We start from the raw sequence: 18,285 nt of genomic DNA on the forward strand, positions 1-18,285 counted from the left end.
CAGTTTTTTATTATTTCTGTTCTTGCCTGTGCTTCCGTTGTGACATTCAGTGGGAAAATATCGTATGGCAGTACCAAATGTGCCTGATGAACACGTGAAGCTTGTTCAGACAACTGGGCAGATGTGGATTTTTTTTCTTTACGTCGCTGCAATGCTTGATGGTTAGATAAGATGCCAGTTTCACGATTTCGTGTTCTTATAAAATTGTAGCATTTTTTTTTTTGCAGGTACGCTGCCAACAAATCCTGCATACGGGATGTTGCAGGGCGCTTTGAGCTCGGAGAAAGCACGCATCACAGGATGATGTACCGCGTCATGGCGTTTCTTCTCGACATCGCCCCACGCATCGTGACCTTCCCAGATGACTTGGAGAAGCTTGCCGATGAGTTTGAGCAGGTAATGAAAAAAAATGTCCTACTTTCAGTTTGTACTGTGCGTAGGAGTTGCACTAGTGTAGACAGTTGGGCTTGTTAGTGTGAGATCATCTCAAAAACCAGCTGTTACAACACATGAAGGAAAGAAGGCCTTTGTCCTGTCGCCTTCTTTCCTTCATGTGTTGTATGGGCTGGTTTTCAAGATCATCGGAGTCGCCCTTAATCAAAACAGCATTTCACTTGCCATGTATATTACCCTTCAAAGAAAGCTGTGTGCTTTTCTTCACGAAACACATATAACTTATAATAAATATAGTATATACAGGATACCCTTGAATTTAGTTTAAACTGTAAACTTGTGACAGGCAGTGTCGTCTCATCATTTCTGCTGTAAGCTGCATGAAGATGTTGAAGAGCTTGCGAAAGCAATGTTTTCAGTTCGATCACTTCAAAGAGTTGTTAAGGTCTTACTTTCATGTACAAGCTAATATTCTGATAGGTTTGAAGAGTTTGAGCACGACTTCACTTACTACTTTGTTAGGTCTTCTGTGAAAATGTTTACATTTATTTTTTCTCAACTTTTAGATTTCAGGGTTTCCAGACACTATTGGCTGCATCGACGGGAGCTATATTCCTGTTAGGTGCCCTGCTGGCAAGGTGCGCTCAGTCTACGTAAACAGGCACCATTATCCATCCTTGACGCTGCAGGGAATATGTGATAACCGCAAGAGGTTTCTTGATGCCAGCACTGGTGCACCTAGCAAAATCCACGACTCCAGGATCTTCCGACTTTCAAATGTTTCAAAGAGACTGCCTCAGCTCTGCGCCGGAAAATATCAAATTCTTGGGGACGCTGCGTACCCATCTCGAGAGTTTTTGATAACGCCCATCCGAGACTATGGAAGCCTTGATGCCTCTGACAAGGCCTTCAACACCAAACTTTCGTCTACCCGAGTGCTCATTGAAAATGCTTTTGGGGAATTGAAGGGTAGGTTCAGGCAGCTACAGCGTTTGGACCTCATGACAGTAGACAACATGTCGAAATTTATACTCTCGTGTTGTGTCCTCCACAACATCTGCATTGACAATGGGGACTCACCTGATAGCCTACTTCAGGACATGCGTCTGTGCTCCCAGGATAAAAGTGATCAAACCCCTTCTGCAGTTGAAGTTCACAGTGGCACCTCTAGAGAAGAGAGCCTCTTGCGGGCACTTGCAGAAGTCAAACGAGAAAAAATCAAGGCCAAGATGGGACTAAAAAGGAGGCAGCCACAAAATCTGCCATAATGCAAGCAAGCACAGTGCTAAACGTGAAATAAAAGTTGAGGCAATACTTAAACAAGCCTTGTTTTTGGCCGTGCACAGGAGGTGTATGAAATAAACAGTCATCAAAACATGTTCATTCGAAGTGCACCGTCTTTATTGCCTGAGCCCCAGGGCCTCGCGGATGAGCTGAAGTTTGTCTTCGTGCATCTTGCGACGTTCCTGGCGTTCTTGAGTGCGCTCAGCTCGCCGCTCAGCACGCCTCTTCTCCTTTTCATTTTCCCGTTCTTCCCTGCGAGCCATTCGCTCTGCACTAATAGCCCGCATTTGGTCAAAAAAAAATTGCATCTGTTGCATACGACTGGTGCTAGCGCGGAATTCCCTTTTCTTGACTTCTGCCGACCCTTTTGTGCTGTCCCCACTTTCTGAACTGTTCGTCGCAGTACTGGAGCTCTCAAGTAGAGGTGAGGGCGGATCAGCTGAACTGTCAGCGCTTGATGATGCCGATGGCTTGTAGGTCACTCCAAAAGAGTCCCTTTGAACCTCTGGTTCAAGACTGTCATCTATGCTCTGAATTTTTCTCATTTCATCGTCAAATGGGACAGGACAAGGTGAAGCACCTGATTTGTTATTGTTATCACTTGCCTTTTTCTTCTGCCTCATCACCGTTTTGTAACGATTTTCACATTGCTGTGGCGTTTTGTGGCATCCAAGCACAGTGGCCAAATCCTGGGAAACCTGTTTAAAAAGCATCTTCTTGTTCTTAAACTTTTTGAAAGGGCCAACCTGAGGAAAGTATTTGTAATAGTAATCTAACATAAGTTTAGTTTCTCCTGGTGTCCACTCAGGAGCTGAAATAAAGAGAAGGCCAGTTTACTAAAAGCGTAAAATGTTTTAAGCAGTGCAGTTGGCACAAGCTCACCTCCACCGCCTCTTTTCACTCCTGGCGCTGGCTGCAGTCCCCTCTCGCCGGCATCGGACCCAGAGGTGTTCTCTGCACGTGAACATACAATCATGGGCGTCCGGAAGAGGGGCGCTGCCCCCCCCCCCCCCGCCCCCTCGGGAATTACGGATATCATTCATGCACTAGTAGAAAACAAATACACAGCTCTTGATTAGCAATCTTAGGTGATATTAAGTCATCAGATTTTGCTTATTGATTTCAATTCTTTGTTAATTAATAAATTCTAATGTTTGTTCTCCAAGCCTAGAACTAATTTGCTGCTTCTAATTTTTGTTTCATGTGCGCAGTTTAGACCACAAATAGTTCCTTTTTGGTGCTAACCTACTGCCTCCCCCATACCCGGCCATCGGGTGCACCCCCCCTGGAAAAAGTTCTGCGGACGCCCTTGCATACAATTGCGACTGCGAAAACTCTGCCAAGCCCCTCCTTTCTGCGCCGCAACGTAACCACAAAAATTTGTCAGTTGGCCCACCCGCATAATTAGATGAAGGCAAACAAGCGGATTACTATCGCACCTTGGTTAATAACGTATTTAGTCAAACAGGCATACACAGCAATCTGGGCGCATCGACAGATAAAAGGGGCAATAAACTGCATAAGAAGGTTTGACAGTATAGCGAGAAAGTGCGGCGCCGTTCTCGTCCGTCGTTGCGTCACGCCGCGACGCCCCCGTTATCCGAAATAGTCCATTCGGCGCGAGAAACTGTGAGCAATGAAAGAAATGGACGAAAACAATCGTCAGATATGGCCCCATGCATAGTAGTTATTGTCACTTACCGTCGGGTCTCTCTTCAATGTTCTCACGAGAGGCCAAGGCATCGATGGCAGCTGTGGTGAACACAAAGAAAGCGCTGGTATTAGCGCTGTTATGTTTCGCAGCCAATTTTTAGGATAGACGACGCTTACCTGGTGTAGCAGTTAGCGGTGAAGCATTTACCATGGCCATGAACAGCCGCTGCGCTTCTTCACCCATCGCAAGCTAAAGACGGCGACAGACACAAAACTGGCACGGATTGTTGACTGCCGCGAGCGCGCGACGGGATGCAGACAGCGCGAGCGCGGGAAAAAGTTTGGTCACATGACACTTGACGTCACGCGCTCTCCCGTGCTGCTCTGCTCTCGGGGCAGCGTGCATGTTCCATTCGCGAGACGAGGACCCGCGTACCCTCTGCTCTCGTGCACTACTCCAGCTGCTCGCTGCTCTCGCTCCTGTTCGCCCAATGGAAACCGCTATTAGTTAGAATGCTGCTCCGTGCTGCCGGCGCTCCGCGGGGCGCCGCTCGCGGGCGTCGGAGAAACTATTGCGCAGGAGCAGTGAGAGCCGCAGGCGGGGCTTCGCGCGTCGTCTGCTACAGTTCGCCCTGTATTGCGGTGAAGTGGGCTTCAAATTTGCACTGCGTCCGCAGAACGCCGATCGGAGAAACGTTTCTGAATAAACAAAAGACTGCTGAGAAGCCTATCAGCTGCCTTTATACAGTTGCAGAAAGAGTAACAATGTGTTCTTCTTGCCTGGTCAAGTTGAAACTCACAAATAAGAACAACGAGGAGAAAATGCGCGCCACGTAATATTCGAAGCTTTATACTACTGCTGCAGCACAACGATCCGCAAATATTTTTAATCTTTGGCGTCTTGCTGAGTAGCTGGTAATATATGTTAGCAAACGACTGCTGTTGTCTGCTGAAATCGCGGCGCAACGAAAATTAATCGGAGCGGAATAGTACTAGTGGAGGAGGAGCTAAATTTTCAGTCTCCGATTTTACCTTCGTACAGATAGAGGTAGACGGCCAGGTAGACTCATCAGCGTTTGAAAACAACCCCTAAGCTTTACTAGGACCTGTCTTCACCTTTGCAGGGATTTAAGTAGTTGCTAAGCGGATATTTACTAAGGCGGTAGCGTTTAATTGCTCCTGCTCGCGTCCGTCCGTTACGTGTTATGTCACGTGACCTATTATCACGTGGCCTTGTGATGTCACGTGATCTCTGCCACGCTCGCGCCAGTTTCTCTCCTCCTCTGTTGTGAAATGAATTCAAGCGCAGCAAATTCAACTGAGTGGAATGAGTTGCAAACGGCTTTCGTCTTCCCGCAGTTAATAAATATCTAAGCGTCTCCAACTAATTTTACAGTTCACAGGTGTCTGTAGCAAAGAATGCCGCACTGTGTTACCACTAAGTTCCAAGTGTGGCTGGCGTATCGGTGCAGAACAACTCGAACCGGGTACGTGGATAATTTAGTCAGCCGCCTTTCAATCTACCTCTAACCTTTCCATGAAGGCCTTCGGATGAGCGGTAAAAGCATAATCTTTTCTTTAGTTTGCCATGACACTGCGACTTCCCGGTTTCGATTGCCATGACACTGCGACTTCCCGGTTTCGAAATGTCTACGACGAAGTTTATCTTTAGACGTAAACCGTCATGTCACCCCGCTTTCTGCCGCCGAGTGCAACTGCTTTCACGAGTCATTCGGCGATTAACTACAAGAAAGTTGCCTTGTCACAACTGCGGCCCAAAATGTGGTTCCCGCCTGTCTAGACGGATATATACGGAGTGCGTAGGTGCGTCTGGTCACTTCAATGTTTTCTGCTTGTGGGCCGCGCTAAAACGAAATGTCGAGAGTGCCCGAGGACGAAAGACCTGTAGATTTCTGTGTGAGAGAATGCTCACCGCGATGGAGAATACTCACTGATGTGTACTGCTGCAGCTACGGCTACTCTGCAACGGCTCTTCGACTCTACTCAACAACGGCTCTTCCGCAACATTTTAAAACTTCCACCCTATTGTATGGGCAACTAATATTCACCATTGGTAAACAAGTGCGCTCATCTGGTGAGATCTCGGGGGACCGGAATATTCACGCTGAATGGGCATGAAAAACTGCGGAGATATTTTCCGAGTATAATTTGAACACTGTAGCAAGGTACTCGCACAATAATAAAAACAGAGAAGGGGCAAACGAAAATACCAACATGTTTTACTTCGCATATATGCACCGAAGGCAACAAGATAAGAAGCATATTCTGAACATGAAAAGTAAAAGTTCACGAATACAGTTCTCTTGTTATCTGAGAAAAAAAGAGGAATGGAAAAACAGAGCAACATAAATAAGGCAGCCTGCAAGAGCCAACGGTAAAGCAAGGCACGCAACCTTGCAGCCCGTCTCGACGCAACTGCGATGCTAGGTCATGCCCTTAATGGCCTAGTATCGCGTAACATCTCCGCCGGCATCTATGACAGCTCTCATCCTGCCAGGAAGGGAGTTGTATAGCGAAGTGCAGAGGTCAACATTGGCCCGTAATGTTTCCCACTGCTCTTGAACTGCTGTCCACAATTGGTCTGCTGACAAACCATGCAGGTTCTGACTCGACAACGCAGATTTAATGTTCCCCCACACGTTCTCAATGACGTTGAGGTCTGGTGACTGTGGCGGCCAATCCATCGACACAATTGCGTGCTCCTGCAAATAAGAGGCAACCCTCCTGGAGGTATGTATTGGAGAGCGGTCTTGTTGCAGAATGAAGTCCATGTCAGGGAACGGACCGTTTACCAGAAATGGCAACGCCACGTCATCCAGTATAGAGCAGTAGCTTTCCGATGTTAATCTCCCGGGTATTCTGACTAGAGGTCCAAGGCCATCCTTCGTCACGGCGCCCCATAAAGTCAGAGAACTCCTTCCGCTTGCAGCAACTCGCTGTATGAATTCCGGCATATACCTGCAAGAAAGTTGGAGAGCAGGTAGTATATTTTCGTTTGCTTTGTTGCCGTGAAGAAAACACAGTTCTAGTGTCGTAGAAGAAGTAATTGTCTTTTGTAACAATGCACTTGTTTGATGTAATAGCATGTAAGTTCCTTATATACATACATCTATAGTTTATAAGAACTACACACCAGCCATCTGAGACCGAATTTCAAAGAAGGGATACTTCTGAAGGCATACTATGTATTAATTTTATTGATTCTGCTAACAAAACTTGTATTCCTACAAGCTAACACAATAACCACAAGCAACCGCAAAAAATAATGTCTTGGATGCTTTTTCAGAGCTACCGTCTTTGCGTTAATCGGCTGCGCTGTCAAGTGGCTGAGAAACAAAGGAAAAAAAAATTGAGAATTGACGTGCATTAAAACAGTGATTTTATAAAGCGTCATTCGAAAACGTCGCAAATACCAATTATGAATGCTGCCTACATGCTTTAACCTGCATATATGCATTTTTGACCTGTAGTTTAGCGTGACTACCTTGTGCATGGAAAGGTATTGCCCTCCACGCAGTCTACAACGGACAACACAATTTTTTTTACGCTGTCCGCAATCGACGCTAGTTGACAAAACGGGTCAGAATCGGAAAGGGTTTCGTGCAACGGCGTTCAACCTCTAAGTTATCTATTCAAGCTCGTTTTTACTAGCTTTATGCACATACACCTAAGCCGCACACATCAATCAGCCTTTGCCCGATGCACTTAAAAAAAAAAAATGGGCTGCGGCCCATTTGAAAAGTACACTGCGCAAAGTATACATATTTATCACAACGCTAAATTACAAGCTGAATAATGCTCCTAAAACTTTTTCAAAGCTTCTACCCATTGATTTATAAGAAAGGTTTAGGAACAAAGCCACATACCTCGTGTGGATGGGGCGCCAGACTCGAGCTCTTTGGTCCCATCTAGTAGAAAAAGTACACTCATCTGTGAAGACGACGCTCTTCCAGTTCTCAACCGACCAATCCGCATGGTCTTGGGCAAACTTCAGGCGTTTCACCTTGTTTTGAGCCCGCAGGAGCGGCTTCTGTGCAGCAGTTCTGCTGTGTAAGCCAGCTTCGTAAAGGCGGCGCTTAATTGTAGTGGCAGACACATGTTTCAAACCCAGCTCCACTTGCAGCTCCCGTACAGACGTCTTTGGCTTATCCACCACAGCTGCTACTATCTCTCTATCTTCTTCATCTGTTGTCACTCTGCGACGAGGCTGCCGAGGGGCATCCTGAAGCCTGCCTTCATTCCGGTATGCATTAATTATTCTATTCACTGTGTGAACTGCACGATTGGTTTCTGCTGCAATTCGTTTCTGCGAATAGCCCCTCAGACTTAAGTCCACAATTAGCCGCCTTTCGTCCTCGGGAACTCTCGACATTTCGTTTTAGCGCGGCCCACAAGCAGAAAACATTGAAGTGACCAGACGCACCTACGCACTCCGTATATATCCGTCTAGACAGGCCGGAACCACATTTTGGGCCGCAGTTGTGACAAGGCAACTTTCTTGTAGTTAATCGCCGAATGACTCGTGAAAGCAGTTGCACTCGGCGGCAGAAAGCGGGGTGACATGACGGTTTACGTCTAAAGATAAACTTGTCGTAGACATTTCGAAACCGGGAAGTCGCAGTGTCATGGCAATCGAAACCGGGAAGTCGCAGTGTCATGGCAAACTAAAGAAAAGATTATGCTTTTACCGCTCATCCGAAGGCCTTCATGGAAAGGTTAGAGGTAGATTGAAAGGCGGCTGACTAAATTATCCACGTACCCGGTTCGAGTTGTTCTGCACCGATACGCCAGCCACACTTGGAACTTAGTGGTAACACAGTGCGGCATTCTTTGCTACAGACACCTGCGAACTGTAAAATTAGTTGGAGACGCTTAGATATTTATTAACTGCGGGAAGACGAAAGCCGTTTGCAACTCATTCCACTCAGTTGAATTTGCTGCGCTTGAATTCATTTCACAACAGAGGAGGAGAGAAACTGGCGCGAGCGTGGCAGAGATCACGTGACATCACAAGGCCACGTGATAATAGGTCACGTGACATAACACGTAACGGACGGACGCGAGCAGGAGCAATTAAACGCTACCGCCTTAGTAAATATCCGCTTAGCAACTACTTAAATCCCTGCAAAGGTGAAGACAGGTCCTAGTAAAGCTTAGGGGTTGTTTTCAAACGCTGATGAGTCTACCTGGCCGTCTACCTCTATCTGTACGAAGGTAAAATCGGAGACTGAAAATTTAGCTCCTCCTCCACTAGTACTATTCCGCTCCGATTAATTTTCGTTGCGCCGCGATTTCAGCAGACAACAGCAGTCGTTTGCTAACATATATTACCAGCTACTCAGCAAGACGCCAAAGATTAAAAATATTTGCGGATCGTTGTGCTGCAGCAGTAGTATAAAGCTTCGAATATTACGTGGCGCGCATTTTCTCCTCGTTGTTCTTATTTGTGAGTTTCAACTTGACCAGGCAAGAAGAACACATTGTTACTCTTTCTGCAACGGTATAAAGGCAGCTGATAGGCTTCTCAGCAGTCTTTTGTTTATTCAGAAACGTTTCTCCGATCGGCGTTCTGCGGACGCAGTGCAAATTTGAAGCCCACTTCACCGCAATACAGGGCGAACTGTAGCAGAGGACGCGCGAAGCCCCGCCTGCGGCTCTCACTGCTCCTGCGCAATAGTTTCTCCGACGCCCGCGAGCGGCGCCCCGCGGAGCGCCGGCAGCACGGAGCAGCATTCTAACTAAGAGTGGACGACCCTGTACCAACCATCTGGGACAAAATTTTTCGGTACGCCGGAGCGCCGTTCCGAAGCTGCCTCTGGGACACTAGAGGGCGCGGTGCGTGCGTCGAGGCTGCGCTGTGCCATGACTAGGCGCATGCGCGTCCTATATGCGTCCGCTTGCCTTCTTTGGCAATTCGCTTTGCGTGGAGCGCTGCTTATTCCGCGCTTGGGCGCCGGTAGTCGCTTTTCACCGGGCTTTCCACTGCTCGAGCCATGCGGCTGCCGTGCTCCGCTTTCGTTAATCTCATCTATTTTCTGACATGCAACCGAGGCCTTTTTCCTCCAAACTACCCGTTGAGATGAAAACTCGACGAAGGCACGTATGCTTCAACCTCGAGAGTCTGCGTGCATCGCAACTTATTCATATTTATCGTGCCGACCGGCTCAAAGCGAAAAACAGGGAAAGAATCCTTAGGCAACATATTTATTGTCACGAAACTTAAAACTGAGAACAACAACAATCCATGCATCACTGTCAAAGGGGCAATTCCTAGTACTTGGAGAAATTGCCATCGCAGCGATAACGCTTGCCAAACGGCGCGGCATGGATTCGTACAGTGAACGGATCACGTCTGTGTCGGCGCGGAGCCTTTCCCATTCTGCCTTTATGGCTTCCCACAGCGTGTCTGTGTTGGCATTTCCAATGTGAGACCTCATTAAATTGACTTTCATTAGGCCCCACAGATTTTCAATGGGGTTCATGTCAGCTCCCTTTGGAGGCCATGGCAGCTGCCGCACGCCACGAGCGTCTAGAAGAGCGCTCACTCTTCTAGATGTGTGTACAGGACTCCTATCTTGTTGAAAGAAGTAGAATCCATCTGGGAAGGGTCCGTCAAGGACGTATGGAAGGAGGACATTCTCGATGATGTCGACGTAAGAGTTCGAAGTGAACGATCCGTCGACCAAACAACTGTCTTCTTCAAATGCTATTGACTGGAGGAGAATACAAACAAGCGCATATCAATCAAGTCTTCACATTTTACACAATATCAGACCCACACAATGTCCAAGTTACTGTCCCTGGTGCTGCTGCCCAACGCTCTACGCTCTATTGCGGTAATGGCAGGACAATATCAGTCTTTCTGACGAAAACAGGTGCTCGTTAACCCTCAACCTCAGCGTCTGTGTTGGGGAATGTGTAACATATAAGATCGTTTTTGTCCGCGGAACAGACATCCGAGGCTCCCTGTTGCGCATATACATTCAAAGTATTTTGGGCGCCTCCTTTTTCACGCGATTGAGTGTGCTGACTCAGCGGTGGTTGAATCTGTGAGCAAAAAGCCCCGTTTCTAATATTCTTCCCGTTTCTAATAATAAAGCAATAGCATTCTTACCTGAACAGGACCCTCAGCGCTGCCACCTCTCGGCGCCTCCTTTTCCACATCTTTTTTTTTAGTGTGCTGATACAGCGGAAGTTGCAGTCTGTGGACAAGAAGTCACGTTTCTCATATTGGAGCAATAGCGTTCTTACCTGAGCAATGCCTTCAGTACTGTCCCATTCAGTGTCTTCACTACGACATAATTTTGTGTTCTGACCCAGCGGAGCTTTAAATTGGTGGGCAAGGAGCCACGTTTCAAATATTGGAGCATTACCGTTCATTCCTTAACAATATCTTCAGTACTGTCCCCTCCGGTGTCTTCACTTAGACATCATTTTATGTGCTGACCGAGCGAGGTTTAAATCTGTGGGCAAGAAGCCACGCTTCTAATATTGGAACATTAGCGTGCTTACTTGAACTAGCTAGGTCGTCAGTGCTGTTTCCTCTGGGCGCCTCCTTTTCCACGTCATTTAGTGTGCTCACCTAGCGGATATTTATATCTGTGCTCAAGAAATGACGTTTCTAGTATTGGAGCATTAGCGCTCTTACCTCAACAAAGTCTTCAGTACTGTCCCGATCAGTGTCTTGACTTCGACATCATTTTTTGTGCTGACCGAGCGGTTTAAATCTGTGGGAAAGAAGGCACGTTTCTTATATTAGAGCATTAGCGTTCTTACATGAAGAAAGTCCTCTTGACTCTTCCGTGTTCTTTGTGTTTCATCTCCTTGTGGTTTCTCAAATTGCGCTTGTCTTTGTACTGCGCTTATCTGAACTAGGTCGTCAGTGCTGTTGCCATTGGGCGCCTCAGTTTATTCGACACCATTTTGTGTGCTATGCACACACACTGGCGAACGCCCATACCAGTGCGACCACTGCAAAAGCAGTTTCACACAAAAGATCGGCGTGGCGGCTCCCCTTCGAGCACACACTGGCGAACGCCCATACTGGCGCGACCACTGCGACAGAAATTTCACACAAAAGTGCGGCCTGGCGGCACACCATGGCACTCATACTGGCGAACGTCGCTTCCGGTGCGACCACAGCGGCTGTTCGTTCAGACATAAAAGGCTGGTTCACATGCAAGCGAGTGAGCGATTGACCGGCACGTCGCAGCGAAAATTTCCAACTTGTTGGAACCTCGCCTCTCATCGCAGCGCCGACTCGAAACAGGTTTTCCCGCCGCGGCAGCAGGATTCGCTAGCATATTCGCTTGAATATGAAACAGGCTTAAGACTGGCCTGGTGATCCACCTTTTCCAATCAATTAAGGTTCTCTCCCATTACACCATATTCGAGTGATAATCGATTATTCTGAATATTAAGCTAATTGCTGGTAGAATTGTGATCGGGCGACTTTTGTTATCTGCAAAATAGAATTTGAATTTTTTTCTGATGTAAAAAGATATATATGCCATGTCCTAAGTTCACGGCCATACCGCTGCTACAACTGCGAGTTTTTTCACTCACAAGACCGGCCTGATGGTACACCTTCCCTCACTGTTGCGAACGTCCATATACTTCAACAATTCTATCACACCCAAGAGCGGCCTGGTGGTACTGCTTCGGACACACACTGGCGAACGTCCATACCAGTGTGATCACTGCAAAAGTACTTTCACACGAAAGACGCATAGCTGTACCTTCGCACTCATACTGGCGAACGTCCAGACCGCTGCGACCGCTGCGGCTGTTCGTTCAGACATAAAGGCTGCTTCACTTGGAAACAGCAATTTTCCTGTGGCAGGCATCCCTGGGATGTTGTGCAGCATTTCATCCATTTTGGCAGTTACATCAAGGAGAATGAAAAGGGGTAACAATGGGTCCTTTTACCCACGGAAAGTCAACCCTTTCTGGCTTTTGCACCGCGGCGGCAGGGTTCGGTGGCATTTTTGCAACAATATGAAACAGGCTTAAGACGGGCCTGATGGTCCACATTCGCAGACACCTGGGCTAGCGTCCTTGGTGCAATCAATGCGAGAGTTATTTCACACAGAAAACTGCCCTGGTGGTACACCTTCGCACACAATTCATCTTAAAAATGTCCTCAGCTAACTGGCGGTGCCTCTAACCCACTGGCTCGTCCCAGAAATATCAGATAGCGGAGGACCGCGACGCCTCGGCGCCATCAAGAATGCCAGCAAAGGAAAGGGCCCTTCGCGGAACACGTGGCAGTGCGCATATTTCCGCAGAATAAGCGGCATGGAGATCCCCTGCCGTGAGAATGGAGCATCGAAACGAGCGGCGCATGTACTCATTGTGTGCGCCACGCTTGCTTTCTTTGTGCGGGGTTGAATGTGCGCGCTTAACAAAGCTAGGAGCCTTGGGCCGTCACAGGGAGGCTGTCAAACGGACAGTGACTCCTACGCCTTTGTCAATGTTTGTGGGGAGACAACCGGGTGGGGACTCGGGAGCTCGGTGCTTTACAGGGAACACTCGGCGTAGACCGGAAGCCCGCAGTGACCTCTCGCTAAAAAAAGAAAAAAGAATACGTTGATGAAGCGTGGCCTTGAACATTTATCAATTACTTATTCATTTATTTTAAAAGCGCGAATTTTTGAATTGTAATTAACCTTTATTTTCTTATATTGGGGATAGAATGATAATGGTACTCTAATAGACAGAATGCGATTTATTTTTCCAGAAAAAAAAATAACTTAATCGTCATTGCAGGAGCTTTCTGTTCTTGTGGTACTTTAAAATCCACATAAACAATATTTTGCTGACATTATCAGAAGTGAGGCGACTCCTCTTTTCTGTACAAATTTGGCCAGCTTGTCGCGGGAATACAATGCCATTTTAAAGCCAGTGCATACAAGTTCGGGTAGGTGAATTTTCTACTTTCCCACCACTTCAGCCCACCACTTTTATATATAAATATAAATATATAAATATATAAATATCACACACCTTGTGTGCCTTGCAAAATGTTGCAACGTACCATCACAAAGAATTTGCACACACACTTCAGACTGGTTATGTGCAGGAATGTGAAAGCACGTGCGTATGACACCACCTGGAACACTGCACGAGAAATGGTTAGTTGCAATTTTGACACGAATGCAGCAGGCAAAAGTTGCGCCATATTGAACACAGCCAGTGGGGGTGGGGTGTCATAGGGCGAATGTCATATATATGACCCTCAGGAAAGGTGGCCCTCGGCTTGCCGTGTGCGCCATGCGATCACGTGTTTACGGCAAATTTATCCTGACATGACTAGGATTTTCTATACCGTCTGCGAGTGCTCGTACATGCCGTCAAGTTTTCTCGTAATGGGACTAGCAATGCTTCCACATTGAAACACGAAACCAAAGTGGACAACGAATATGACACAGCCTGTTCAAGTCACACAAGTTAAAAAGTACAAAAGGAAAAAAAAACATTCATACGTAAGTAAGCCCCCTCCTACACCTGGCAGGGAAATAAAAGAATATTCTGCACCTTGCAGAAGGAAAACAAATATTATACATAACGCCTGCACCTGGCAGGGAAATAAAGAAATATTCTGCACCTTGCAGAAGGAAAACAAATATATACATAACGCCTGCACCTGGCCGGGAAATAAAAAATTCTGCACCTTGCAGAAGGAAAACAAATATATACATAACGGCTGCACCTGGCATGGAAATAAAAAAAATTCTTCACCTTGCAGAAGGAAAACAAATATATACATAACGGCTGCACCTGGCAAGGAAATAAAAAATTCACGTTCCAGAAGAGAAAAAACGGAAAAAACAGGTAAAAAAGAAAAAAGCCCCACCGAAAAAGTTACTGCTGTGGCTGTACCTGATTGTTCAAGATACGCACAATCAAGGCCACCGCAAGTACCACTTGCTCGGTGAGGCGCACTGTGTCGGTCCTTGCCGCATCAGCAGTGCGCATCATATGGGCCCTTGTTTCTGTGACGGCAGCAGTGAATTCTGTCACTGCCGCCGTGAGGCTGAGCACTGCTGCTGACGTTTGGCTTTCATGCTGCACATAAAAGGAGCTTCATTTGCACACCTCACAGACATGGAGGGCTCGTTTCACATAAAGATGACCTACTGAAATGTCTCTAGAGGTCAGGCATAGGGTTCGAACTGTGAATGTAGATACAACATGTTGCATGCAGCTGTTTCTCTTTCACTAGATGTGGTGGGTGCTGTCTGCACATACACTTCCAGGAGGCGTGCGTGAAACGCGATGTCTTCAACATTGCGGGCTTCGAGGAGGTCGTTGGTGCACCGGGTCTCTGGGACGGCCCGGCACCACCGCTGGCTGCTCGTGTGTAGCTGTCAAAAGGAGAAAGTGACTGAATTTACACTTGTCATATAGTGGAGCACGATGCGCAAATAACCTGACTGTTTGGTGCAATATCTCAGAGGGCTGTTGACATTCATACTGGGGAGAGCAGTACGTAAAATCATTCGTAATCAGCGGTAAGACAAAAACAGGTTTGTTTCAATGTGCAGATTTGTGTGACCATCGCAGACACCACAGTTTCCGTTGTAAGAGGAAAAAAAGCTTGTACATGGTACCAGTGGTGCTTATGAAGGACACTTCTGTGGGTGGCGGCCGCGGTGGCTGAGTGGTTATGGCGCTCGGCTGCTGTCCCGAAAGACGCGGGTTCGATCCCGGCTGCGGCGATCGGATTTCGATGGAGGCGAAATTCTAGAGGCCCGTGTACTGTGCGATGTCAGTGCACGTTAAAGAACCCTAGGCTGGAATTCAGCAGACCATTTATTGGCGCAAAACACACGGTTACTGGTACTAAGACACAAGAAGAAAAACAGCAGTACCAAGAGGATGGCGAAAAACACACGGTTACTGGTACTAAGACACAAGAAAAACAGCAGTACCAAGAGGGTGGCGCAAAACACACGGTTACTAGGTACTGAGACACAAGAAGAAACAGCAGTACGAAGAGGGCAAGTTGTACAAGGTACATAACTCGAGGTTGCATTTGTTACCTCAGCATTCGCATCCCTTCCTAACTAAACGAAAAACCACAATGAGGTCAGCAATGTGCACAAGTTATTAGGTGCACATATCAAATGACTAAAATTGTGGAGCAACCATTTTATTCCTTCTAAAGGTCAGAGAAATGAAACGTGTCCATCTGTAAAAAAAAAGGAAGTTTTTTCTTTATATGCTGAACTTTGTGTAACAGCAAACAAAAAAAAATCTCGCTGCAGTTCACAGCCGCACATCAGAAACCCGAACATACGAGAAGTGGCCTGCTGCAGGCCGCTCGTCCCTGGCATCTCCCCCACGGACACACGGGGCTGGTTCTGCAACAGGCACAGCGCCCCACGTTCATGCACGAGTGTCTAGAAGTTCATTCTGTGTGTGCATTGCTCACAGTACATGGCCTCGAGGTTGACATTAATTATCCTTTATTAGCTTCCACTATCATTCATTCCCCCTTCATTATTAGTAACGTCACCGCTGCTTACCACATACCTGGCTGGAGGAAGAAAACATGGGAGCTGCGACGCCTGGCGCCCGCAACTTGCACACACGGCCTTGCAGCCCCGGCAGCCTGCTGGGAGAGGCATATTCAAGGGCCATTCGACAGACCGTTGTTGACATGCGCACCTTCCCGCTGCCAAAAACTGTGCCTCCTCTCTCTGACACCGGCTACACCACACCTGCCACGTGTGGCGCCAGAGGGGTACACTTTTGACAACGGGGCCACGGCGTTGAGCAGGTCGGCAAGTTCCCGCCACAGCTCGCGCCTGCGAGCCGCCGTGTAGCCTCCGGAAAGGAGTGAGGCAGCGTCAGCTAGCGCCAGGTGCTGTTCTATAAATTATACCATAAGTTCCTCCAGGATATACCCGCCCGAACTTCAAAGTGCAGTGCAGTCTGCAGACAAGGACATTCAACTATGGGCCGTCCAGCAGGCCCGGGGTGCGCTCGAAAAGCACAAGCCTCACGACCCACCACAAACGGGCTGAACAAGGGTAGTGCAGAGGAGGGCATAACCCCGGGTCGACGCTTGGCCAACGTCACGACGCGTCAAACCGTCGGTTGCCGGCATTTTCAATAAAGTTTTTCCTACCTACCTACCTACCATAAGTTCGTATTGTGCCTTCGAAACGCGCGTGCTTGCCTTGGCATACATGGCCATTTCAAATGATAACGGCCTATCATGGGAATTCCGCCAGCGAATGAAATAGGGAATAATGGGGAATGTACAGCTTGGCTTCACGTGGACATGCGCTATATATAACTTGGGTTCACGCACAGAGCATAGACGTGCGCTCTATTGCAACAAATTATACAATGTTACGAAGCAGCAAGGAAGAGCAAGAAGGTTGGCAGAATGCGCCTAAGCGTTTTCCTCGTCCTTGTTCGTTCCTTACTTGCACGTCTACACACAATGAACAGACGACCATGCGGCCGTACGATTTTATTTTGTCCGATATTTCACACCTCCCGATCGTCTTGTATTTAGCAAACAAATGTCAGAACCACACACCCCACACGTGAACCTAAGAGCATCTTTGGGTCATTGTCATTGATAACAAGCACCGACCAAGAACACACACCACAATATGTTGTCCTCGTCGATTTTCGAACGCAGCACTGCTTGTAAGTTGATCTCCGCAGGCCCGTAGCATTCACTGCCTTGAAACAGATTTTTCTGCGCGCTTAATATATGCGCAAAGTACCTTGATTTTAGACGGCACGCAAAAACAAATGCAGGAACTACCCATGGAATCAGCTGCTTTACTTGCAGGCCGCCATGTTCAAGCGATACCACTGCCAGCGCGCCCTCATGGCGGAAGAAGTTACCCTACAGCAAATTTATTTGAAAAAAATGAAAACGCTCCTAATTTTCCTTCGTATTAACTTTACAACACAGTTTATTACCAAAATAAAACATGTGTTTTCTTCATTGCGTTTGTTTGTTTTTAGGCTAGCATTACCGCTGACAGCACACTTTCGCGGCAACAAAAGTGTCTGAACAGCAAACTTAATTACAAAACTGAAAACACTGCTTGGTTAGCTTGGTGTTCTTGAGTTTGAAATACAGTTTCTTAGCAAACTAAAACATTACTCGTTATATTCACCTGCGTCTTTACAGCAAAACATTAGTCTACGGTCCCTTGTGGTGCGAATAAATGGTTCCGAGGCGGAGCCCTGCTTCTAGCCACAGCAACCTTGCTCCTCATTGGCCGATTCCGCGGTCGGCATATCGCGGTGTCGTCATTTTGACGTCATGATCTCAAAATTGAGACAGTTTTTGAGAACGATCCGTAATACCGCCCCTGGTGCCTAGACCGGGCCTGTCGCGCCGGTCTCGGATTCAAAAATGAATGATTTCATGCATCGTATAAAAAACTGGAGAACGCTTAAGCTTCGCCTTCAATACTGGAACGAGACAGCGCGTTTTGCAGCACTGCCAGGGAGTGCACGGAACGCCATCGCCCGTTCGGCGCGATGCCTTGCTCGTTAGACAAATCGCTCTGCTACGTGCGGTGAAATGGACGCGCTGAGCTTCGAACCACGTAGAAGCGCTGCGAGGCGCCTTGCAGCACTCAAGTTACAGTCGTAGTTCGTCGGCACATCGTTCTCGACAAACCCGATGCCATGAACGCCAGCATAGCTTCCGCGGCGAACGAACAGGCAGCAAGGCGCAAGCTTCGTGGTGAACGCGCTTTGTATGTGCGCTGCGTTGTTCGCCGCTTACCGCGTGATTCCTACATCCCCGCACGGCCCCACTGTACCCGAACGAGACGAGCGGGAGGCGCTGCTGTTGCGCGTTATCTGTAGGGGCAGTGGCTTACATTGGAGGAGGAGGATGTAGTGATTTTAGTGGGCGCCACCTAATGGTGGTACGTGCGCTCCAAGCAA

General features: G+C 47.6%; 1 protein-coding gene across 1 annotated transcript; it reads right to left on the reverse strand.

Moving 5' to 3' along the window:
- Nucleotides 1–1,793: 1,793 nt before the first annotated feature.
- On the reverse strand, nucleotides 1,794–2,653 carry LOC144102385 (uncharacterized). The gene is made up of 2 exons (XM_077635670.1): nucleotides 2,560–2,653; nucleotides 1,794–2,488 (listed from the first exon to the last, which is right to left on the reverse strand). The coding sequence occupies exons 1-2, from the start codon at nucleotides 2,651–2,653 to the stop codon at nucleotides 1,794–1,796; spliced, it is 789 nt and encodes a 262-aa protein (XP_077491796.1).
- Nucleotides 2,654–18,285: the final 15,632 nt, after the last annotated feature.

The sequence above is a fragment of the Amblyomma americanum genome, chromosome 8, assembly GCF_052857255.1.
Source record: "Amblyomma americanum isolate KBUSLIRL-KWMA chromosome 8, ASM5285725v1, whole genome shotgun sequence".
Taxonomy (NCBI): Eukaryota; Metazoa; Arthropoda; class Arachnida; order Ixodida; family Ixodidae; genus Amblyomma; species Amblyomma americanum.

Excerpts from the sequence above, each read along its gene's own strand:
- LOC144102385 (XM_077635670.1), bottom strand. The coding sequence starts at position 2,653 with ATGATTGTATGTTCACGTGCAGAGAACACCTCTGGGTCCGATGCCGGC. Across the intron at positions 2,489-2,559 it reads AGTGAAAAGAGGCGGTGGAG|CTCCTGAGTGGACACCAGGA; the intron begins GTGAGCTTGTGC and ends TCTTTATTTCAG.